At 43.1% G+C, this 25,958-nt stretch overlaps 1 protein-coding gene and 1 pseudogene across 19 annotated transcripts in view; both read right to left on the reverse strand.

Moving 5' to 3' along the window:
* The window catches only part of c2cd5 (C2 calcium dependent domain containing 5), a 126,362-nt gene that overhangs the window by 12,789 nt on the left and 87,615 nt on the right, over positions 1-25,958 (reverse strand). For all 19 annotated transcript variants that reach the window (XR_006315044.2, XM_043713411.2, XM_043713404.2 and 16 more), the window contains 6 exons: positions 19,810-19,873; positions 16,990-17,051; positions 14,275-14,376; positions 13,502-13,591; positions 13,313-13,400; positions 5,208-5,309 (listed from right to left, as the gene is read on the reverse strand). Coding sequence is in view for 18 of the 19 variants with exons in the window: in XM_043713411.2 (XP_043569346.2) it covers positions 5,208-5,309; positions 13,313-13,400; positions 13,502-13,591; positions 14,275-14,376; positions 16,990-17,051; positions 19,810-19,873 (508 nt within the window). In the remaining variant the exon portion in view is untranslated. The remainder of the gene's footprint in view (positions 1-5,207; positions 5,310-13,312; positions 13,401-13,501; positions 13,592-14,274; positions 14,377-16,989; positions 17,052-19,809; positions 19,874-25,958) is intronic.
* On the reverse strand, positions 10,146-12,090 carry LOC148145899 (uncharacterized; annotated as a pseudogene).

A 25,958-nucleotide genomic window follows, 5' to 3' on the forward strand; every position in this document is an offset into this window, starting at 1 on the left:
GGCCTCAACTGCTTTCTATGGCAGAGAATCCCACAGGCTCACCACTGTCTAGATGAAAAATTTCTTATCTACACCCTAAATAGCCAATCCTGTATCCTTGGACAGGAAGCCCTGGTTCTGCATTCCCCAGTCAGTCTTGGGAACATTCTTTTTGTGTTTATCCTGTCTAGTCCTGTTAGAATTTTATAGGTTTCTAGATGATTCACCCCATCTCATTCTTCTAAACGGTGGTGAATACAGTTCTAACCATATTCTGCCATCTCAGGAATCAGTCTGGTATACCTTCACTGCATTGTCTCCACAGCCATCTAAGGAGACCAAAATTGCACATATTTTAGGTGTGGTCTCATCAAGACCCTGTACAAATATAGCAAGACATTCCTGCTCCTGTACCCAAATCCTTTCATTATGAAGGCCAAAAAGCCATTGGTCTTATTTACTGCCTCTTGTTCCTGCATGCTTACTTTCAGCGACTGGTGAACAAGGACCCCATGGTCTTGTCACAATTCCACTTTCCCAACCTATTGCGATTCAGATAATTTGCCTGGGAGAAAGTGAGGACTGCAGATGCTGGAGATCAGAGCTGAAAAATGTGTTGCTGGAAAAGCGCAGCAGGTCAGGCAGCATCCAAGGAGCAGGAGAATCGACGTTTCGGGCATAAGCCTTTCTTCAGGAATTTGCCTTCCTGTTTTTGCTGCCAAAGTGGATAACGCCACATTCATCTGCCAAGCGTTTGCCCACTTACTCAATTTGTCCAAATCACACAGAGGCATTTCTGCATCTTCCTTACAGCTCACTTTCACTCCCAGCTTTGTGTGGTTTCCAAGCTTGGCGATGTTACATTTAGTTCTATCATCCACATCATTAATATAAACTGTGAGTAGCTGGGGATGGAGCACTGATCCCTGCACTGCTTGCCACTGGGAAAAATACCAGTTTATCCCTGCTCTATGTATACTTTTCCTGTCCACACAGACATCTATTTCAAACCCATTGACTCCTATAGCTACCTAGACTACACCTCCTCCCACCACATCTCCTGTAAAAAACACTATCCCTTACCCCTATCCAGAGAGGGGTGATGGTGATAGGTCAGGGTGGAGAGATGGGAAGGAAGATGGACAGGTAAGACAGTTCAAGAGGCCATTGCCAAGTTGGATCTGGGATAAGGTTTTGGGGGGGCGGCGTGGGGGGGGGGGGGGGGGGTGAAAGAGATCAGGAAACTGGTGAAATAGACATTCATCCCACGTGGTTGGATGGTCCCAAGGCTGAAGATGAGGTGTTCTTCCTCTAAACGTTGGGAGGCTAGAATTTGGCAGTGGAGGTGGCCCAGGACTTGCATATCCTTGACAGGGTGGGAGGGAGGAGTTGAAACATTTGGCCACAGGACATTGGGGTTGTTTAGAGAGTGTGTCCCAGAGATGTTCTCCGAAACGTTCCACAAGTTGGCATCCTGTCTCCCCAATGTAGAGGAGACTACATAGAGAGCGATAAACACAGTAGATGAGGTGTTTGGATGTGCAGGAAAATCTCTGCCAGATGTGGAAGTTTCCTTTTGTTGGGGGGGGGGGGTGGAGGGGGGCTGCAGAAAGAGGGGAAAGAGGTGTGGACCCAGGTTTTACACCTCTTGCAGTGGCAACAGAAGGTGCCAGGAGTGGAGGGTGGGTTGGTGGGGGGGCGTGGACCTAACAAAGGATTTTCAGAGGGAATTGTCTTGCGGAACAGAGATAGGACAGGGGAGGGAAATATCTCTCTGGTGGTGGGGTCTGATTGTAGGTGGCTGAAATAGCGGAGGATGATGCATTATCCAGAGATTGGTGGGATGAAATGTGAGGACCAGGGATGTTCTGTCCTTGTTGTCATTGGAGGGGTGGGTTCAAAGGGGGAGGTGCAGGAAGTGGAGGAGATGTGCTGGAGGACATTGTTGAACACATGGGAGGGGAAATTGCAGTCCTTGAAGGAGGAGGCTATCTGGGATGTCCTGGAGTGGAATTGGTCCTCCTGGGAGCAGATGCGGTGGAGGCGGAAGAGTTGGGAGCAAAGAATAGCATTTTTACAGAAGAGGGGGTGGGAGATGTAGTCCAGGTAGCTGTGGGAATCGGTGGGTGGGTTTGAAGTAGATGTCAGTGTTGAGTTGGTCACCTGAAATGGAGATGGTCCAGAAAGGGGAGGGAAGGTGTCTGAGATGGTCCAGGTGAAGTTGAGGTCAGGATGGAGGGTGTTTGTGAAGTTGTGAACTATTCAACCTCCTCGTGGGAGCACAAGGTGGCGCCGATACAGTCAGCGATGTAGCAGAGGGAAAGATGGGGAATGGTGCCAGTAAAAGCTGCAGAAGATGGACTGTTCCACGTTCATCAGTTTCCTCATCTCCCCTACCCCCACCTTATCCCAGATCCAACCCTCCAATTTGGCACTGCCCTCTTGAACTGTCCTACCTGTCTACCTTCCTTCCCACCTTTCCACTCTGACGTATCACCATAACCCCCCCCACCCCCCCATCTTCATCCACATATCGCATTCTCAGCTACCTTTCCCCAGCCCCACTCCCCTCCTATTTATCTCTCAGCTCCTTGGCCAACCGCAAACCCCCCCACCCCGCCCATCCTTTCCTGATGAAGAGCTTATGCTCAAAACGTGGATTCCCCTACTCCTCGGATGCTGCCTGACTGGCTGGGCTTTACCAGCACCACGCTTTTTGAAACTAAACTGCTCCCAAACCCTATGTTTTTGACAAATTTGTACACCACTCCTTTGGATCTCATACTATTTCTAATTTCCATTGATTAAGCTGGGACCATTTGTTCCAGTACAGTTATTTAGTGCTCATTACAATCTTGGTCCAAACATGGACAAAAGAGCTAAACTCCAGAAGGGAAGTGAAGTCACTATGCTTGACATCAAGACAGAATTTGACTGAAAACAGCCAAGTTACTGGTTGGAGTCTATCTGGCTCCAAGAAAGATGGTTGTCATTGTCCAAGGTCAATCATCACAGCTACAGGACATCCCTGCAGTAATTCCTCAGTGGAGTGACCTTGATCCAACCATCTTCAGCTGCTTAGTTATTGGTTTCCTCTTCATAATAAGGTCAGAAATGGAGAGGTTCACTCATTGCACAGGTTCAGCACCATTCATGATTCTTCAGATACTGAAACAGTCTGTACTCAAACGCAACAAGACCCGGGAAACGTTCAGGCCTGGCTACTAAGTGGCAAGTAATGACTGTCACCAACAAGAATGTAATGATCACTCCTTGATTGCCAGAGTTGAATCCCTTACTGTCAATATTCTGGGGTTGCTATTGATCAAAACTGATCTGGATCCCTGTGTAAATACTGCAGTTACAAAGTAGGTCTAAGGCTGGGAATTCTCTGGTGAGTAACTTATCTACTTGACTCCTCAAAAGCTTGTCCACAATTTACAAGGTAGAAATCAGGAGCATGATGGATGCCGACTTGCTTAGATGCCGACAACCGTCAAGCTCGACTCCATCCAAAATAAAAGCAGCCCGGTTGCCTGGCAACTCATGCACCAACTTCACTTCTTCCATCATTGATGCATAGTGGCAGCAGTGTATAGCACCTACATGATGTCCTGCAAGAACTCACCAAGGCCTGTTTGACAGCACATACGAAACAAATGAACTCTGCCAGCTAGAATAACAAGGGCAGCAGGCTGCACCCCACCCTGATCAAAATTCTGGAACTCCCTCTACGCCACATGGACTGGAGTGGCTCAAGAAGCAAGCACATTACTATAATTTCAAGAATAATTAATAACAATAAATGTCTATCAATCCAGTAATGCCCACATCCCATGACTGTAAGAAGAAAATTAGGTACTACAATTATTCCAAAATACATTCATTCACATTTTCAAACCACTTTATAGGAGTGCCACCTATTGGTAATCCCTACTGCTTTCTTTTGCATACAATAAGTATTTCCCAAATATTAATCTAAATACTCCACCACAAGAACAAGTAGTGGTATGGTGTGTGCATTTTCAGTGAGAATTAAGGGTCTCTCAAAGTCGTACATGGAGGACTAGGTCATGTAGATTTGGATTCTTATCTCACTTCAGAAGGCTTGGTATTTTCTACAGTGAGCAGACTGTCAAGGCATAACTATTTTCCAACATGCAGAATGGACAAATTAGCTTTTGCCACCAGGTTTCACATGGAACTACTTAATATTTAATGCAGGTGGTTATGCCTGACGAAGGAACAGCACTCTGAAAGCTAGTGCTTCCAAATAAACCTGTTGGACTATAACCTGATGTTGTGTTGATTTTTAACTCTTTACAGAATAGAAGATCTTTCTCTTTGCCACCAGAACATATGCCTTCTAAAAGAGAAGGTAGGGATAATACAATCATATAGTTGATATCAATTCTATTATAGTGCATGTGAACAATGTGCATTTATCATCATGCAAATACTCTGAGGAAAACCATAGCAACTACAACATGCATCTTCTTTAACACAAACACTTCTTGCATTTTTGTCAAGAGATTTGAGGATGGAATAAATATTAATACTGTTTGTTATTTAGATATGTAGATAGTCCTCACTATTGCTATAACTTTCTCTAGTTCTACCATTTCTCCATGAACTCTGTTCCTTTAATTCTGGTCTCTTGAGCAGTCTCCTTCTCTTTGCCCATTCTTGGCTGTGGTGTCTTTAGCCAAAGTTCTGAAATGGTCTTCCAAAATCTTTCCATCCTTGTTCCCTTGTAAATCCTTCTTTGAGCATTACTTCTTTGTCCATGCTTTTAACCAACCCTTTGGCTTTACAGCCCTTACTTGTCCACCTCAGCAAAGCAGGTTGGGATCTCTATTCTAGATGCAGTCTAAATGCAAAAACTTGCATACAGTCTACAGGCATCCCATGGGTGATATTAATTCCACTGTAGTTCACTTGAACAACATATATTTAACATTATGTATTCAATTGTTGAAACACAACCTTTTTGAACCTTCCACACTGATCTGCAGCGCAAGACTCATGAGCAAATATTTATGGAGACCTGGGCGCGAACTGAAAGCTCTTAATTGGCTTTCACCAATGTAGAAATCGGTCACATCGAAGGACATTTTCTAACATCGCTTTGAAGTGAAATGTTACAGGTCTTTAAAATGCATGTGGATAACTAAAAAGATTCCACTTCAATTTATATTAAATCTCCTATGCCCAGTACACTGCCTTACCTGTAACTTTACTCGGGGAAAAGTGTATAGCAGACTGACTAGACTGCGATTCCATGCAGAGTTCCAAAGTAAACTGCAGTTGGTCTTCATTCTCCACAGAAGCTTTAAGCCAGGGATGAAACAGAAAAAATTAATTAGATTCGGAAAAAGCCATTCAGGAACATAAACCTGTAAGAAGAATACTGTCAGCTGAGAGTACTTCCACAATGTTTAGATAAAAAAAATTGCTGAACAGTAAAACACAGAAAGGGGAAATTCAATCCATATGTCAATGCCAACTTTATTGAAGGATCTACCTAATTACTCCCAGTTCCATGCTTTTTTCTCTGTAGCCCAGCAAGCTCTTTTCTTGACATCTGAAAATGTATTCAACAGCTTTTCAAGCAGCACATTCCAGATCATAAAAACTGCCTACTTAAAAATGTTTCTCATCTTTTCTCTGGTCCAATTACTAAATGGCCTGCTCTGCATATTCGTTGTCTCGGCTTCTAATCAGTGGAAACAATTCCTCTTTATTTACTCTGTCAAAACCTTTCATGATTCTGAAGTCAGAGAAAGTGAGGACTGCAGATGCTGGAGATCAGAAAAGCACAGCAGGTCAGACAGCATCCAAGGAGCAGGCGAATCGACGTTTCAGGCATAAGCCCTTCTTCAGGAATGAGGAGGGACTTGGGGGAGGGGCGTTGGGAATGCGATAGGTGGAAGGAGGTTAAGGTGAGGGTGATAGGCCAGAGAGGGGGTGGGGGTGGAGAGGTCGGGAAGAAGATTGCAGGTCAAGAAGGCGGTGCTGAGTCCGAGGGTTGAGACTGAGATAAGGTGGGGGGAGGGGAAATGAGGAAGTTGGAGAAATCTGCATTCATCCCTTGTGGTTGGAGGGTTCCTAGGCGGAAGATGAGGCACTCTTCCTCCAGGCGTCATGTTGCCATGGTGGTGTCATGGTCAAGGGGGCAGTAGGAGGTGTCCGCGAGCTGGCATTTATCTTCAGCAATGTAAAGATCGGGGCACCAAACTACCACCGCGCCTCCCTTGCCTGCCGGTTTGATAGTGAGGTTGGCCCCACCTCCCACCACCAAACCATCATCTCCCAGACCATCCATAACCTCATCACCTCAGGGGATCTCCCATCCACTGCCTCCAACCTCAGTCACAACCCCACACCGCCCGTTTCTACCTCCTGCCCAAAATCCACAAACCTGACTGCCCCGGCTAACCCATTGTCTCAGCCTGCTCCTGCCCCGCCGAACTCATCTCTGCATACCTCGACATGGTCCTGTCCCCCTTAGTCCAAGAACTCTCCACCTACGTTCGGGACACCACCCACGCCCTCCACCTCCTCCATGATTTTCGCTTCCCCGGCCCCCAATGCCTTACCTTCACCATGGACATCCAGTCCCTGTACACCTCCATCCCCCATCACGAAGGACTCGAAGCCCTCTGCTTCTTCCTTTCCCGCCGTACCAACCAGTACCCTTCCACTGACACCCTCCTTCGACTGACTGAACTGGTCCTCACTCTGAACAACTTCTCTTTCCAATCCTCCCACTTCCTCAAAACCAAAGGAGTAGCATTGGGCACCCGCATGGGCCCCAGCTATGCCTGCCTCTTCGGCGGATATATGGAACAGTCCATCTTCCGCAGCTACACTGGCACCACCCCCCACCTTTTCCTCCGCTACATCGATGACTGTATCGGCGCTACCTCGTGCTCCCACGAGGAGGGTGAACAGTTCATCCATTTTACTAATACCTTCCACCCCGACCTCAAATTTACCTGGACCGTCTCAGACTCCTCCCTCCCCTTCCTAGACCTCTACATTTCTATCTCAGGCGACCGACTCAACACAGACATTTACTATAAACCGACCAACTCCCACAGCTACCTAGATTACACCTCCTCCCACCCTGCCCCCTGTAAAAACGCCATCCCCATATTCCCAATTCCTTCGCCTCCGCCGCATCTGCTCCCAGGAGGACCAATTCCAATACTGAACAACCCAGATGGCCTCCTTCTTCAAAGACCGCAATTTCCCCTCAGACGTGGTTGACGATGCTCTCCACCGCATCTCCTCCACTTCCCGCTCCTCCGTCCTTGAACCCTGCCCCTCCAATCGCCATCAGGACAGAGCCTCAATGGTCCTCACCTACCATCCCACCAACCTCCAAATACATCGTATCATCCTTCGTCATTTCCGCCACCTCCAAACCAAGGATTTATTCCCCTACCCTCCCCTATCAGCGTTCCGGAAAGACCACTCCCTCCGCAACTCCCTCGTCAGGTCCACACCCCCCACCAACTCAACCTCCACTCCCGGCACCTTTCCCTGCAACTGCAAGAAATGCAAAACTTGCGCCCACACCTTCCCCCTCACTTCCCTCCAAGGCCCCAAGAGATCCTTCCATATCCGTATATCCGTCACAAATTCACCTGCACCTCCACACACATCATTTACTGCATTCGCTGCACCCGATGTGGCCTCCTCTACATTGGGGAGACAGGCTGCCTACTTGCGGAACGTTTCAGAGAACACCTCTGGGACACCCGCACCAACCAACCCAACCACCCAGTGGCTGAACACTTTAGCTCCCCCTCCCACTCCGCCAAGGACATGCAGGTCCTTGGCCTCCTCCATTGCCAGACCATGGCAACACGACGCCTGGAGGAAGAGCGTCTCATCTTCTGCCTAAGAACCCTCCAACCACAAGGGATGAATGCAGATTTCTCCAGCTTCCTCATTTCCCCTCCCCCCACCTTATCTCAGTCCCAACCCTCGGACTCAGCACCGCCTTCTTGACCTGCAATCTTCTTCCCGACCTCTCCGCCCCCACCCCCTCTCCGGCCTATCACCCTCACCTTAACCTCCTTCCATCTATCACATTCCCAACGTCCCTCCCCCAAGTCCCTCCTCCCTACCTTTTATCTTAGCATGCTTGGCACACCCTCCTCATTCCTGAAGAAGGGCTTATGCCCGAAATGTCGATTCGCCTGCTATTTGGATGCTGCCTGACCTGCTGCGCTTTTCCAGCAACACATGATTCTGAAGTCCTTTATTAAAATTTCCTTGAAACATTCTGGCTCTGCTTCTTTAGTCACTCCAGCCACCTGGCATTTGCATCCGCGGTACCATCTTGTAAATCTCCTCTCGACTAACACACAGGCTCCAAAGAGCTTCTGTTGCCCAGAACTGGATGCAATATTCCAAGCTGAGGCTCCTGCACTTTTGTACCTTACTCCTCTATTTACAAAACCTTGCATTCCACATACATTTCTAACAGCTTTCCCAATTCATCCTGCTACTTTTAAAGATTTGCATATATACTTCCCAGATGTCTGATCTTGTTTTCTTATTAAAACTGTACCATATAGTCTTTATTAACTTTTTCCAAAATGCATCCCTTCATGTTTCTCTGTATTAAATCACATCTGACAGGTGTCTGTCCACGTCCTCCTCAGTCGTTCGTCAGCCACCTCATTATTTGCTGTAATTCCAAATTTCATGTCATCTACAAAGATTTGAAATATAGGGAGACGCCTGTATCCACGGAATGATTTTCCGCGGCCTGCACATATAAAAGGGAGGGGTGCGCTACTGTAATGGTTTGTATACTGATATCAAGGTCAAAAAGAAGTGATCCCAATAATGATCCGAGGACCAAAACCATCTACTTTGGAAATACTTGGAACAGTCCCTTAGTGTCTTCCATTACATAAATGCATAAAGCTAATCTGTAGATAATAAATTTCATGTTGCAACTGGTCAGCGATCTTGCTATGGCGTTTTATGTGAGCGTTCTTTACAAATGGGCAGCATCCCGAAGTGTGAGAGATTGTCTCGACTGCCGTCTCACACCTTTGGCACAGTTTGTTTCGATTTGGTCTTCCTCTCGATAGTGTAGCTCGTTGGGTATAGATTACACTGCAGGAGCAAGTGGTTTATAAACCCAGAGGATTTTTGCTGGTTTGCTGCTTTTAACCACGAGTTAGAGATCTTGTCATCTCTAAAATTCTGGATGCCTGCCCCTTGACATTCCAGTTTTTATCACTTTTCGAATTCCCATTCCCTCCAACTCGCATACCTGTTGGGTGGTTTCTGTCACCCAGCGTCTGCCGCCTGGAGTGCTGGCATGATGTCATGGATGTGGGTCACCTGGTCCATTTCCTCCTTGCCGCTGTTACGGGCTGCTGGATAGGAAATTTTCAATTTCTTGAAGGACCTTGAGCTCTCGCAGTCCCGCAACGGTATCTGTGTTGCACTCTCCTTTATACTGAAAGGAGGCCCGAATGACCACATCACTGGACATCTCAAGTGCCTAGCGTTTGTGAACAATTGCGGATGGAATCTGCACTTCCAGTTTTGGGACGCCTAGACTGCTGTTCCTGTGGCTGGTATACAGAACTCCGTCAGCGGTATGAGGAGGGAGGTGTAGGGATTCTTTGGTGGCGTTACGGATTATTTGGTCCAGTTTTGTGAGGGTAGTCTGAGATGCTTCAGTTAGGATCAAGTGCTGCCTGTACTCCTTTAATCCAGCATTTAAGCTTTTCCTCCCACTCCCTTTCTGCCACACCTGCCCACAGATCGAAACGGGCACCCAGGTACTTCTCTGTGTCACCTGGGGATATGTAGGCTTTGGATTCATCTCACAGCTTCCAGTTTGTGAAGTGGTTGCATAAGAAGGTCTTCCTTTTATACGTAAAGTGGAATCCCTTTGTCTTCGCTATGTTAATACTGAGAGCTGTATGGTCACAGTACACCTGGAACAGGTTAAGATTCCTTGCCATTCCAGTGTGTGAGTCGCTTAGAAGGGCAATGTCATCCATGAAGGCCAAAATCGAGCAGTTGGCTCTTCTGCTGCCCAGGGGCATGGTGACCCAAGTTGGCCCTCTCCAGAGAGCTTACCAGCAGGTCCAGAGCAATGTTAAATAAGATTGGTGAGAGCGGGTCGCCTTGTTTTACACCCCTCTCAATGTTCATTGGAGTGGTAAAGTTCCTGTTCCCTTCCACCACTGTTGTGTTGCTAGTGTAGTGGTCTTTGATCAGATCTACAAAGGCTTTGGGGAGTTGTACTCTTTGCAAGGCTGAGATTAATAGCCTGTGCCCAACCGGTCGAATGCTTTCGCCAGATCGACAAAGACAACTGCGAGGTCCTTACGGTTGTGTTTCGCTCTCTCAATGATGTTTTCGAGGATGACAATGTTTTCATTGCATCCGGGAGTGGATGCTCGGAACCCCTTTTGTCTGGGGTTAATTTCGACTGTTTCACTAAGGCTTTTTGCCATTATTTTCATGAACAGTCGCGGCAGCATTGGACCGATAGTTATTGGCCGCCAGTTGTTAATGCTTTTCAGACAGTCTTTATCCTCGCACTTCAGACCATTAGACTCTTTTTTTAGTGAACTGGGTACCTTGCTTGACTTAAGCCATAGGGAGAAGAGATAGGGTAGATGAGTTTCTTCTTGTTCGTGGATTGCTCTTACGTCCTGCAGTTTCAGGCCGTCTGGTCCAGCAGCACTGTTCTCATCTATCCCATTGACGGCTGCTTCAACCTCTTCTACCTCTATGGGTTTGATCAAGGACCCGTCATCAACTTTACCGGTGTATGAGGCGTACTTATTTATGTTTGATTTCTGGTTTGGTGATGACAGTTTCTCACGGAAACATGTCTCCAATTCCTCTTTTGAGAGAGGACAAGTGGATGACGTCGGCGCCCCCATGATCTCACGAGCTAGTTGGCGCCGGATAGTTGTGTAGAGCTGCTGTGTTGCTCTAAATACGCTCTACGTGCTGCCCATCGCTTGTCGGCTCCGGTATCGTTACCAGTCCTTTTGTCTCTTTTGATCTGGTCTTTTTGAGGCCTCTTGCGTTTTCTCTGTCCTTTCGTACTATTAGCAGGTCAGTAATGCTTTCCACTAGTCCAACCCCGAAGGCAAGAGTATTTGGGTTATTCCTCGCGCTCAAGAGCTCCTCAGCTTGTGTAAGCTGGTCATCCACGTCCCTGTGTTTCGGGCTCGAAGCCGGTGTTCTTCGGCCGGCTCTTTGGCGCGGGTTTTGATCATTGGGATTTTACTGGACACACTCTGCCTCTGATTCGTGCGAGTCGTTACCGGTCATTGACTCATTTGGGGTTTGGACCTCCGTCAGGGTGTTTGCCAGGAGTCTGCATTTGTCTGAGATTTGTTTCAGGGTTTTTGATTTAAGGATGCTGGCGATCGATTTATTTATGAACTTGTATCCTGCAAATCTCACTTCCAGGAGTGCCACCTCCTCCTGTGACTATATGCGATCACTTCTCCCAGGTTTGCCCTTGACTCTGGGTGCAGGTTTGAGGAGTTTTTCATTCCGTAGAATAGGGTGTCTGTGCCTCTCATGTTGACCAAGGCCCGACTGAGTAGAAAATTGTTGGTCACACGCGCTGCATGCAATATCCCCTGTTGGGGGTTGTTTCTTGCCTTTGCATTTTGGATAGTGGTAGGAGATTGCATGATATTGTCCTGCTTTGTCACAGCGTGAACATTTTGTTCAAATGTTCTTTACTCTGTTCACTTTAGTCAAATGAGTCTTGAACAGGCTCACTGTGGTGAAGAGGGTGTCACAGTCCTTGCAGAACAGCCCATCGACGGGGTAGTGGATAATTACCTCCAGGACAAATGTTCTGTCGTATACTGGCTCGATAACAACTCCTTCCATGAATGAGACAGTTTCGGTTGCGGTCTTCTAAAACTCTGTGCCCTGTATTGAGTTTTGATAAGTTCTGTTGTAGAAGGTCTGGGAAGTCACGCTTACCCCATCCACAGGGTGGACCGACCTTACGGAACCTTCTTCATTATCTGGCCCATCCGTTACTGGGCGAGCAGACTCCCCGAGAGGGGTGTCCGGTCTCAGCTCCATGTAAGGCAGGAGATATCGTCTCAAGGTCCTTGCCTCGGTTTGGATCAAAATGGACCTTGTTGTGGGTTTTAAACATGTACAACTTAATGACTTATCACAGCTCGCAGACGAGACTGCGGGGAGATTGTTTTTCCGGGGATGCTTCCCAGCCGGACTGCTCCATTGACATCATAATATTTTTGAGAACAGGTCCGTATGGATCACAGCTGTCTCGCACTTTTTCTCAGTCGTTTGGTTGCACAGCAGCCAGAGCTATTCAGCTTACCAGCGGGGCCAGTGGCGAGGCACGACACAAACTATGCGCCAAAAATACGTCAAAATGTCATAGCTACTCCCAGTTGTACTCCTAAATTTATCAACAAAATCAAAAGTTGATAAATCTAACAACTGGGAGAGAGCCAGCGTTCCCAAAGTTTTAACAGAACTTTAGCTTCATGGCTGTTTGCATGTGAATACCCTTTCAATGCTGATGTGATGTTACGACACTAAGTTTCTCATGACTCCAAGATGGCGTCAGATTAGCAGTGCAGCGTTCGGGCTCCTGAGCCTGGGGCTCGTCTGCTTCCAACTCCTTTTCATTTTCTACATTTGCTCTTCTTTACCTTTTCTTTGAAGCATTTTGTGGCTTCAGAGAGGATTGGAATAGTAGCAACGAGGCAGGGATTGAGTAACGAGTTCAGGAGGCTGGCAGTGGCAGCATCAGAGAGTTTTGGGAGCTGGTGGCAGCAGGATCAGATGAAGCTCCTATTACCGAAGAGCAACTTAGCAATGACTCGTGGCTTAGGAGGTGGAGGCCCATTTCACCTTACGGAGATAAGACTTTAAGTTACAGATGTTTCCCTTTCTTCTCGGCTTTATTTCTTGTATTTCTGCCTTTGCTTTTTTAAAATTATTTTTTGTATCTAAAATGATTGTTTCAGTTTTGTGTCTAAGATGGCTATTTCTGTTAATCGTTTCTTTTTGTAGCTAACACGGTGCCAGAGAAAGGTGACTTTGTACACTTTTCATTGTACTCCCGTATCCCTGTGCTTGAGTACAAGTGACGATAAAGCCTAATTCTAATTGAAAAAATCAGCTATCCAAATCATCTTTATGGTGCAGAGAAGCAATATTCAAGTTGCAAGAGTTTCTGGATCATTTCTAGCCATTGTCAGCAATAAATCTGGATTTTTAAACTGTTTTTTAGTAATCAATATTATTTCATGTCCTTGAAATATCTCACCTTTCAGGAGGGTCCTGTCTGTGTAAGCCTTAGTGATGCACTGGGCTTGGTCCTTGTCATATGTTATTGCAACAGCTGTAACTGCAACCTACAAAAATTAAACAAATGTGAATGAAAACTACAATTTAAATTACATACATTGAATCATTAAGCAATGTAATAAATAACGACAGTATACTGTATACGTACCTGGATTAACTCATCTTCTGGCAATGCAACATTAAAATTCACATGACAAAGGCAGCAAGGTACCATGGATCGGAGCTTAAAGTACAGGGTCTGGAAAATTTCAAAAAATAAATATGGCATCACATGCACATAAAACCTCCTAGTACCTTAAAGCATTATTCTATTGTTCATAGTGCCACAACTGCACCCTGTAGAAACAGGACAAACCCAATGTTTTTCATTTACTTGTGGGACGTGAGCATTGCTAGCTAGCCAGCATTTATTTCCTGTCCCTACTTGTCCTTGAGGTGGTGACGGTTAGCTGCCTTCCACAGACAGTAGGTAGATGCACAATGCGTTAGGATTTTAACCCAGTGACAGAGAAGGAATGCAATAGATTTCCAAGTCAGGAGGGTGAGTGGCTTGGAGGGGAAATGTTAAATCCCGTCCTTTGGCCTTAAAAGCATGGACAAAATGTAGATTTTAATGAAGGTCTTTTGAGAGAACAAGGGAGTGAAATGAAGAGATTTTAGAAGAGCATTTTAGAATGTAGGCTGCAGCACTAAAAGGAAAGGGGACTGTACAAGAGACCAGAATTGAATGAACATAGTTCAGGGGAGAATTGTAGAGCTGGCAGAAGTTAGAGATAGCAAGGGGTACTTACAGGGCTAAATATTAACAAAATAGCACGTGCTTTTTTTCCCTCCCATCTATTGACAAATGTCAAAAAAGTGTTTCAATCTGAAAGAAAATGCAATGATGTGGTTTTCCTCACACAATTTCCAGCCTCTTACCTTCAGCAGATTTTCACAAAGATCACTAAAAGCTTTATTAAGTCCATGTGATGTGAGACTAGTAACATTGTTTAACCGGAACACTCTCACTGAAGTGAACATCTAAAAAGCAAAAGGAGAAGGGAAATAACAAGTTAGTCATAGTAACAGGTACATTCAGTTGAGAGTTATGAACAAAACACCATAAGTACTAATTGTTCATGGTATGGCTAGTAACATTCTAATGATTGCTGAGTTCATAAATACTGGGCCCTCAAACTTCAGTATTTTAAAATACACTTCCAAAATGGGGTGCATTTGTTCTTTAAAGATGCTTGAAAGAAAAATAATCTGTAGAAGTATTTAGCAATTACTATAGTCTGCCACACTTTCCACAAGAACAAAAACAAAGACCATATGAAAAAAAACACAAAGTATTGGAACTTCACACGTGGGTTATAACGGTTATGAAAATGTTGCTATATTACAAGAGTTCCAGCACTGCACAGTTTGCAGTTAAATGGTCCAAGTGCTAGATGGTGGGATTAGGTGCTCAGAGGCTTGATTGTCAGCTGGCACAGAAACAATACATCAGTTAGCTATAAACTTTGTCTGATTTTCTATGGCTTCCTTGTGTCTCTTCATAACTTAAATGCACAGCATCGTTTATTTCAAACAATAAGATGTTATTTAAATAAATGCCTTCAAAAGGCAAGAGAAACCTCTTCTAGAGTAGTAGCATTGTACGCTGCATTGTACTTTCCAACAATTCATGACAACTTCAAACTATTACAATGTTAGGTTGAGTAACAATGTATTCACTGGTTTAAAAACATATTTTTATGTTCCTTTTTAAGGAACATAGAATCTAAGAAATTACAGAAAGCTGTAGTAGTAGGAGGGACTGAAGAAACCTACTCAGTCTTTTAAACTGGGATAAGGGCATTTGAATAGTTAAAGGCAAGTTTTAAATAGGCAAGGTAAAAATTACTACAATTACAAATTAATTTCAGAAGCCAATCATGGAATGTCACAGATGTTTTGTTAAAATAAAAAAAGGTTTGCTCTAAAAAAAATCCATCCACTGCATGGTGTGTCCTGACCATTTAGCTGGATCGAGCAGGTTATCCACCACTCTCACTGCATAAAAACACAAACCGTGTTTTAAGCTAATTTTCTTGCTATGTGTTTGCTTTTATTTACCCTGCTAAACCCTCCGTCAACAGAGCAGAAGACAGTTGGATGGCCAAACATTGTTCAAATGCAAAATATTTACCAAAGCAATGGTCTATATGAAAAGCCTTGAGGAACAGTGGCATTTTGGTTTAAGGATAGATAACTAATTGTTACCTTTGTAGTTCCTATAACAAGCTGAATTATCAATAGATCTTACAAAGAAGCCATTTTGTCCCAAACCTTCCCTTTGTTTTTGTTTATGTATAGCATAACTGCAATCTCAACATTTAGGATATTCTTCCTATTCTGTATGCTAATACACACTTTGCTATATTTTGAATCTCCAGATGCATGCAAGAATTTTCTTAGATATCTTAACAGGGTCTGTCCTGTGCTCGATTCTTATGAGCAGTCTAATGAGCTTGTTTCCCTTGTGCTCAATGAACAATCTGCCCCCAGGTTCTCTCTTACTGTCTAACATAGTAGCCTCTCTTTACTGGTCAATAGATACATTGAGATTCTACATGCTATAAATGTGGCGTTACTGACAACCTCAGAAAAAGGGCCCAAATTATTTGCTCACTCTGTAAACCTGATATTCAACAGGGTGCATCAAAGCCATGCTGTGAGATAATAGCTACCCTGATCAGAATATTTTTTGCCACTCGAGGTCCTGAAAAATGCCCAGTTCACCTCAAAATAGCCTGGAAGGGAAAAGGATGGTGTGAAAAAAAAAAGAATATTTACTATTAACCATCTAAATTAAACACCAGAGTCATAATGATTTGTGTCAGAACGTTAGATAGCTTGCAGTCTCAACGCATCTCATTTTCATGTGCAAACGAGGACACATTCAACGAGAGAGAGAATTTGGCCCAAGGACTGAAATGGAGACAATAAAACAGAAACTTTTTCCAAGTTAAGAACAAAGAACAATACAGCACTGGAAAAGGCCCTTTGGCCCCAAGCCTGCACCGACACATTTTGCCCTTACTACCAAAACAGTCTTCACTTACAGGATCTGTATCCCTTTATTCCCTTCCTTTCATGTATTTGTCCAGGTATTTCTTGAATGCTGCTTTTGCATCTGCTTCCACCACCTCCTCTGGCAGTGTGTTCCAGGCACCTTCTGTTTGAAAAACCTGCCTCGCACATCTCTTTTAAACTCCAACCCCCCTCCATCCCTCAAACCTGTATACCTGTAGTAATTGACCCCTCCCCTGTAACTTGTTGCAGATGCAGAGTTTGCAAGTGGAGGCTGACTTCGCGGAGACAGGTAATCTTTATTTTTGTGCACAACTCTTCTGCCTCCAAATACAAATTAATGGAGCTGAAGCTGCACAGGATATTGGGGTGCAATCTCTCAAGACTAAACAATGATTGCCTATGTGAAACCTATTAGTAGCTGTTACATCTAGACAGCAGTGGTTCAGCAAAACAAGCCTGTCACCATTGACAGTGAAGGGCTGAAGCTATAACACCCATATTATGAGCAGAGTGAGATGGAACACATTTCAATTTCACCCTTTCTTCATTATTTCAAATGCTTTACAGATTTACCTGTAAATCAGATGTCCAATTGTTGATCCCAGGCATAATTTCTGTATTGCAACTGTAAAAACCTGTCAACACGAAATAAATGACATAAAACACAAGTCAAGAATGTTAAGTACAAATCTAATTAACAGAGGGCTCAGCTGATCAGAGACAGGTAACTTCCATACATATATGTGGAACCTCAGCTGACCTTCAATTTCTGTCCACAATTGTATAAAAATAATTGTTTGTTGTACAGGACTTTAGTATTGCTTGAAAAGGACACATTTTGTCCAAGGTTTTTGTCTTATACACATCAGGACATTCACAACAATGTCAACGTACAAAGAACAATGTTGTATTCTGAATGAGAAGCAAGCACTGACTGGTTGGCAAATGGATTGGTCGAGGCACTGCACAACAATAATGTAGCATGGCAGCCCAGATACATAGCAGGAATCTGTATACATTATCTTGTGCAGCTGAGTACAGTTTTTAACACTATGTACGCCCAAATGAGATGGCGTTGCTTTTGAAAACCTACCGGCCTAGCTCTTGCAATCATTTTCGTTGGGTTCCACAAGAAACATTCCTTCAATGGAATTGCACCTGAACTCTTATCCATTGCTCTTTTCAGATAAGTGGATGATATGTTTGCTATATTTGAATCTGTAGCTGCCTGTAAGAATTTTCTTAGATAGCTTAATGGCTCCATCCTGTGCTCAAATTCAGCTTTGAAATTAAGCAGTCAAATGAGTCCCCTCTCCTTGCTGTGTTGTCGAATACTCAACCTCAACTACCTATGACTGTCCACCACAGTATCCCACCTTTACTGATCAATATGCATTATGGCATTCCTTCAGCACCACGTGTTACAAGATATGGTCTTATTGGCAACATCAGAAAAAGGACTCAAACCACTGGCCCACCTTGCAAACCTGGTGCTCAAAGAGGGCATACCAAAGGCAGCCTGTGAGATAATAGCTATCCCTAGTCTGAATATTTGTTACTGTGTATTACAAAAAAAACTCTCAAAACAAGACTAAGGCCGCCATGTTAGGTCCTGAAAAATACCCAGTCTTCCTCAGCTAATTTTATCACAAACAAGTGGTGAATTACAGTACTGGTGTGATGTTAGTGCCAGAAATCTGGCTGATTTCTAAATGGACCATGAATTTTATGACTGTCAGGGTCATTGTTGTGGGTAATCATACTCATAGAAGTGTAGTCAGTCATACAAAATGGAAACAGACCTTTCGGTCCAAATGGAAAACGGTCTCATGGAATACAGGGAGAACTAGCCGTTTGGATACAGAACTGGCTCAGAGGTAGAACTCAGAGGTGGTGATGAAGGGTTGTTTTTCAGACTGGAGGCCTGTGACCAGTGGAGTGCCACAAGGATCGGTGCTAGGTCCTCTACTTTTTGTCATTTACATAAATGATTTGGCTACGAGCATAAGAGTTATAGTTAGTAAGTTTGCAGATGACACCAAAATTGGAGGTGTAGTGAACAGCGAAGAGGATTACCTCAGATTACAACAGGATCTGGACCAGATGGGCCAATGGGCTGAGAGTGGCAGGTGGAGTTTAATTCAGATAAATGCGAGGTGCTGCATTTTGGGAAAGCAAATCTTAGCATGACTTATACACTTAACGGTAAGGTCCTAGGGAGTGTTGCTGAACAAAGAGACCTTGGAGTGCATAGCTCCTTGAAAGTCGAGTCGCAGGTAGATAGGATAGTGAAGGCGACGTTTGGTATGCTTTCTTTTATTGGTAAGAGTATTGAGTACAGGGATTGGGAGGTCATGTTGCAGCTGTTCAGGACATTGGTTAGGCCACTGTTGGAATATTGTGTGCAATTCTGGTCTCCTTCCTATAGGAAAGCTGTTGTGAAACTTGAAAGGGTTCAGAAAAGATTTACAAGGATGCTGCCAGGGTTGGAGGATTTGAGCTATAGGGAGAGGCTGGACAAGCAGGGGCTGTTTTCCCTGGGGCGTCGGAGACTGAGGGGTGGCCTTATAGAGGTTTACAAAATTATGAGGGGCAGGGATAGGATAAATAGACAAAGTCTTTTCCCTGGGGTGGGGGAAGTCCAGAACTAGGGGGCATAGGTTTAAGGTGAGAGGGGAAAGATAGAAAAGAGACCTAAGGGGCAACCTTTTCACGCAGAGGGTGGTAAGTGTATGGAATGAGCTGCCAGATGATGTGGTGGAGGCTGGTACAATTGCAACATTTAAGAGGCATTTGGATGGGTATATGAATAGGAAGGGCTTGGAGGGATATGGGCCAGGTGCTGGCAGGTGGGACTAGATTGGGTTGGGAAATCTGGTCGGCATGGACGGGTTGGACCGAAGGGTCTGTTTCCGTGCTGTACATTTCTACGACTCTAAATGGTACAGGCCGACAATATTCCTAAGCTAAATTAATAGAAGTTACTTATTTTATACACAGGGCCCTGCCCTTTGCAGACATAAAGAACACACACATTGTTTATACTTAACAAAATAGGTGTCAGCCATTCTGTTTCAATCCTCAGGGCAATGCTTTGGCCAATCAGTGTCAACCTTCATGGTTTAAATTTGAAGAAAGCTTGGCACACCATGCACCAATCACAATACACTTGACAACCATCCAGCATATTCTTCTCATACATTTGTTGTATTGTATAAATTTGTTTTGCCTTTACACTGGAAATCTTATTTATTGTTCTGAAGAGTGCAAGATGAAAAATTTCAAAATTGCATAAGACTATTAGGAAACAAAATTGCAGAGAAGTGGAAAATGATAAAAAGAAGCTTTTTTTATAAAATAATTTGTTATGCTAATATTTTCTTATTTGCTTACCAGCTGGTGTGGGAGCATCTGTCAACAATGAGTGAATGTCTTCAACTGCATCAGCATCATCAATCTGAAATAGAGAGCAATGATATTATAACCCTGACATGATTTAGTGGACTATAGTGCAATGTTGCTTAAAACTTCATCCAGGTCTTTGGAATATCAACACCACTTCTCTCGGCCCTTTCTACTGTCTCCAAAATTATGATTTTGCTTGTTTCACATCTATGTTGGATGAGCATGATTTCCTCTAATTAAATACTAGGGCAACCACAGCCATTGCTTTAGATCTTGCTACAAACCTCACTCCTGAGTCTTGGAAAATATTTGATGCTCAACCAGTTAGTTCACAACTTTGGTGAACTTCTGACCACACGTCTACAAAAGAATGCTTATTCCCCTCTCTCTAACATTGGGCAACTCCACCTTTGCTTCAGTTCATCTGCTATTGAATCTTCTTTGATAAATTTTAGAGATGATGATTCAATACAATCCTGGCCAGCATGTGACATTTTACCCTTCAATACCTGAACATATCTAAACCCATACTATGCCCTAATTTGTACCACATTCTGTTCACTTGTCACCCTCTGCTCACTGACTTACACTGAATCCTGTTTAAGTCATACCTTGAACTTAAAATTCATAGTTATTTTCAAATCACTTCATGTTCTCACCCCTCCTTTGTAATCTCTTTCAATCCATCAACCCTTGTTGCTTTAATTTTAAACCAGGCAGGTTATTTGTGATTTCTTGAGATTGTCTCGACCAATAAACAAGATATGACAGTCAAATGTCAGCCATCAGCTGGCTCATTGGTAGAGGCACTGCAATTGTCAATCAGACTCCATTTGCCAACCAATTCGCACTCTCCGCTCTCACAATACACATGATACTCCCTTTGGTTTGATATTTGCCACAATTTGCACTCATCAGGACAAAACAAAATACTTTGACAAAATTAATCTCTTTTCAGCAACACTCAAATTCTATACTATGAAATGACAAGACTGCAACTTTATTAAAATAGGAGCTAATTAACAAATGAAATGAATCAATAAGTATAGGTAGATCTAACATGGTAAGTGCATGCTATATTACTGACAGGTTTGGATTTGGATGAATGCCACAATCTTGTACAACCATGAGTAAAGAAAATGTTTGTAGCTTTCGTAATTTCAGCTCAGAGTTTTTGAACTGGGGTCTGAGGCATTGGGAGACAGCAGGGGTAAAGTGCGCTACCTGGACATCGTTTCAAGTAGTAGTCTCAGCTTCTATTACGTAGAATTTTAGAATTGGTTAACATTCAGAGAGCTGGTTGCGTCTGTGAGTCAGACATATGGGGGACACCAAGCTGTTGTGGTGGGGAAGCTTCAGTTCTCAGACTTTGACCAATAGATATGAAGTAATTGATACTTTTGTGAATGGGAGCAAGAATTTCAGGTTGGATATTCAGATTTTCTACGAATGGCTTGCTACACCAACAGACAGTGAGGGGAATTTTTAAAAAAATGTGACAGTGGAAGGGAAAGTAGAGGCAGCAGGTTAGATTTTGCTGTCTGGTCATTCCAGTCCAACACAATGTCTGTCCTCTTCCAGGGATTAAAAAATCTCCTTGTGGTCGGATATAAACTTGGAATGGATGGAAAAGGGTCTGATTATTCAGATTCATGTATTAACTAGAAATCACATTTTCTTGACAGATTTTGAAGAGTTTGGGTCCAAATTAACACACAGATGTCAAAGGCAATAATGTCTGGATTGTTACCCAAGTTAGCCACCACTTGATGTAGAGTCAATCAGATCAGAGAATTAAGCAAGTTGAAAGACTGATGTGGAAAGAAAGGGTGGTGATTCATGGGACAACAGTGTCAACTGCTTCAGAAAGAGGGAGCTGTTCTGTTGGAATCTGTCCACGGAAACCAGCCTGGGATCAGAGCCCTAACAAGTCATATAAAACTAGGCCTGTTGAAAGGGCTTTCGACAGGAGAGGTGAAAGTGGAGAGGTCATGTGAAAGTTAAAAACAGAAAGATCAAGATAATTGATTATTGCAATTTGGGACAAAAAGGGATCGAAAATTTAATGGTAATGCTGCATCAGTGAATAAAGTCCATGCAAAGAGCATTTTTTAAAAAAATTAAAGACTTTATCTAAATGCACTGAGAATTCAGGAGAAGACTATGAATTAGCAGGACAAATAGATAAGTGTTTAGATCTAATCACCTTGACAGATAAGTTTACAGGATGACCAAAATTGGAAATTAAACTGCTAGGTACACAATATTTCAAAAAGGGAGTCAGAATGGAAAAGCAGAGGTCATTGCACTGATAATAATGGATGACATAAGGGCATCAGTGAGAAAGGCTCTTGGCTCAAAAGATCAAAACATCGAATTAGTATGGGGGAAAATTAGAAATAGAAAGGGTCTGAAAACAATGGTGGGTGTATCTCATAGGGTTCTAATATTTATACTGTTGGAAAGAACATCAACCTACAAGTTATTAGCACTTGCAACAAAGGTGATACAATAATTGTTTGGTACTTTACTTTGTAGAGTGGTTTCACGATCATTTCCTCGAACAATATGTTGTGGACCCAAATAGGAATAAAACTACTTCAGAGCTAATATTCTGCAGTTGGACAGGGCTAATTCATAGTCACACAAAGTCTGCAGGGAAACAGTGATCATAATACAACTGATGTTTGGAACTGACATATTCCAACTACAAATAAGAACCTTAAACTTAGGGATGATGTAATTGGATGAGTTGCCTTAAGTTGCCTGCTCATTTATCCAAAAAGGTAGGGTAATAAATAGAGTGGGTAAAATAAAAATAAAAATGTTCAACAAAATATATTCCATTTCAAACAAAAACTCAACAAGAAATATGCATCTGATTTACAAGAAAGGTAAAGATAGTATAAGTTTTAAAACTAGAGACTTATAATCTTGCAAAGAATAATGTTAAGTCTGAGGAATGCAAGGGTTCTAAAAACTAGCAAAAAGTCACCAAAAGCTTGATAACCAGAAAACTTAGCACACAAGAATAAATTAGTCAGTAACACATACAGAGGTATTGCAAGTAAATGGAAAGGAGAGAATATCAAGTAATCTAAAAAATGAAGAAAGAAGAAATTGTCATGGGGGAATGAAAAATAGCATATATAGATTAGATTAGATTCCCTACAGTGTGGAAATAGGCCCTTTGGCCCAACTCCACACCCACCCTCCGAAAAGTAACCCACCCAGACCCATTTTCCTTCTAACTAATGCACCTAACACTATGGGTAATTTAGCATGGCTAATTCACCTAACCTGCACATCTTTGGATTCTGGGAGGAAACCGAAGCACCCGGAGGAAACCCACACAGACACAGGGAGAATGTGCAAACTCCATACAGACAGTCACCCGAGGCTGGAATCAAACTTTGGTCCCTGTGCTGTAAGGCAGCAGTGCTAACCACTGTGCCACCCTAATGCACAAATATTCCGTGTTCAACTTCAAATAGAAGACACAAGCTATTTCCCTGAAAAAGATAATGAGTGAGATAATTAAAGTAATTATTATTTACTGAATGAGTGTACTAGAGAAACATAAAGGACCAAAATCTGACAGATCCCCAGACCTGATGTCCTAAGCCAAAGATTTTAAGAGAAATAACTGCAGAGATAATTGATACACTGGTTACGATATTCCATTCCAGAATGACCATAATGAATTGGAAGTTAGCAAATATAACACCATTATTTAAGAAGAGTGAAGAGATAAAACAAGCAACTATAAACTCATTAGTCTGACATCATCTGTCAGGAATGTACTGCATTAAGGAAAACAGCGAGGTGTTTGGAGACTGTTGCTTTTAACTGTAAAATGGAGGAATAATGACCTACTTAGAATTTTGCTCAACAATAAACTTGGATGCTGTACAGATAAGAGGGGTTGAAGTCAAAAGCTTACAAAGACGATGTAAAATGTTCACACCTAAAGAAATGGCAAGTGTGTCTGTGCTGGTTGTGACCATCTGTCTGTCTTCAAGCCTCATTGAAAGTTGTTAGGAATGTTAGGTTTTGTAAATGATTATTCTCAACATGTATATTTAATACAAAAGAAATAAATGGCTGTTGGGTGGCTGGAAAGTAGTTAATTAGACCATGTGGCTACATGCCCCCTGTGATTCACATTGCCATGAGAATGGAAAAAATTATGGAAAGTCATTGTATTATCAAATTGTGGGGTTTTCCAGATATCATTGAACATGACAGAAACAAGTCAGTGAGAGGGATAGTAGAAGAAAACAGAAACAGCAAGTCCTGGATCTGAGGCAGGGAAAATGCTAATCTTGTGGTTTACCAAGCAGAACATAGTGGAAGTCACATTCAGAATGAAGGGCTCATGTTCGTGGCAAGTTTAAAAAAAAAGACTGAGCGACATGATGAGCTTGAATAAAACGAAAGAAATCTCCAGCATAATCTTCAGAGTTCTGGAATTATAAATTACTCAGCTAGGAAAGTAAAAGGAAGCAGGCCCATTGATAATGAAGAAACTTTGGACTAGTTCCAAAAGAATGAAGTGTCCTCTTAAGAGGCAACATAATTTGCAACTGTGGCAGAAGGTTTTCTGTTGTTTTAGAAGTTAACCTGGGAAATACTTTTTTTGTGTTAAGTACAGCTAGATTACTGTACATTGGTTAGTTACATATCATGCTTAACCTGTTTATTACTATAAAAATCTCAAAACTTTAAAACCTTGTTGTGTGATCCCTCCAGATAGTCACCAGATGTTCAAATGTGTTCTTCAAAGTTATTGATCTCTATAGGGATAAGAGATCACACAAAGGTTAAAATGTAGGTTAAGTGCTCATGAAGTTGGAGGTAACATCTTGGTATGGGATAAGAGGCAGAAGGAAGAAAAATGAGGCACTTTCAAGTTAACAAGCAGTAATGAGCAATGGTTCATGAAGATAGGCCCCTAGCCTTTTACAATCTATATTAACGACAAACAGACCAAGAATAATGTCTTTCCATTTGCTGATGATACAAAGCTAGGTGGGAACACAAGCTGAGATAGACACAGTGATTCCAAATAGTTACAGGCAGGTTAGGAGAGTGGGTAACAAGTTGTAGTTTAGGTCTGGGTTGGACAAGGTCAAAAATCACACAACACCAGGTTACAGTCCAAACAAGCTTTTGCAGCCTTGCTCCTTCTTCAGGTGTAAGAGATGAGTTGGACCGAAGGGTCTGTTTCCATGCTGTATATCTCATATATATGCGGAGAAATGAGAGATTATTCACATTTGTTGTAAGAATAGAAATGGTAAGAGGCTAAGCTTTATTATAAATAACACTTTTTCAATTTGCTGGCTATAAACTGGCAGGGTGGCACAGTAGTTAGCACTGCTGCCTCACAGCGCCAGAGACCCGGGTTCAATTCCCGCCTCAGGCGACTGACTGTGTGGAGTTTGCACGTTCTCCCCGTGTCTGCGTGGGTTTCCTCCGGGTGCTCCGGTTTCCTCCCACCATCCAAAGATGTGCAGGGTCAGGTGAATTGGCCATACTAAATTGCCTGTAGTGTTAGGTAAGGGGTAAATGTAGGGGTATGGGTGGGTTTCGCTTCGGCGGGTCGGTGTGGACTTGTTGGGCCGATGGGCCTGTTTCCACACTGTAATTTAATCTAATCTAAACTCCTCAGTGAACATTTAAAAAGACTAGAAACCATGCACCAGCAATTTGTGATTACATTCTTAGACGGCTCCTTACTTGTATCAATGCATTTTACGCATTCTAATGCCACTGAAATGAACAACCTGTCTGCAAATGTACACTATGAACAATATACTTGAGAGCATGCATAGGGAAAACTACCAATGCCATTAGCAAAGTAGCTGGGTGAGTCAGACCATTAGACGTAATAGTTTGAAAAATGGCACTATGGCTATGAAAGGAATGTTCTCAGATATAATTTAAACATTGGTGATAAGTCAAGCAACTGGAATACATCAGGCATGACCATATTCGAATGACTGGTCCGTTGGTAAGAGAAGGTTATACGACACGTCAACAAGCCCATTGTGCATTTAAGCAAATGGGTTCTTTGCAGATTAGGGACAAGCAACTGAGATGCTAAAGGTTGCCTCTCACTCTCCAGCCAACCT

The sequence above is a fragment of the Chiloscyllium plagiosum genome, unplaced genomic scaffold (assembly GCF_037043375.1).
Source record: "Chiloscyllium plagiosum isolate Xiang-an unplaced genomic scaffold, Cpla_swu_hap1 HiC_scaffold_23, whole genome shotgun sequence".
NCBI lineage: Eukaryota > Metazoa > Chordata > Chondrichthyes > Orectolobiformes > Hemiscylliidae > Chiloscyllium > Chiloscyllium plagiosum.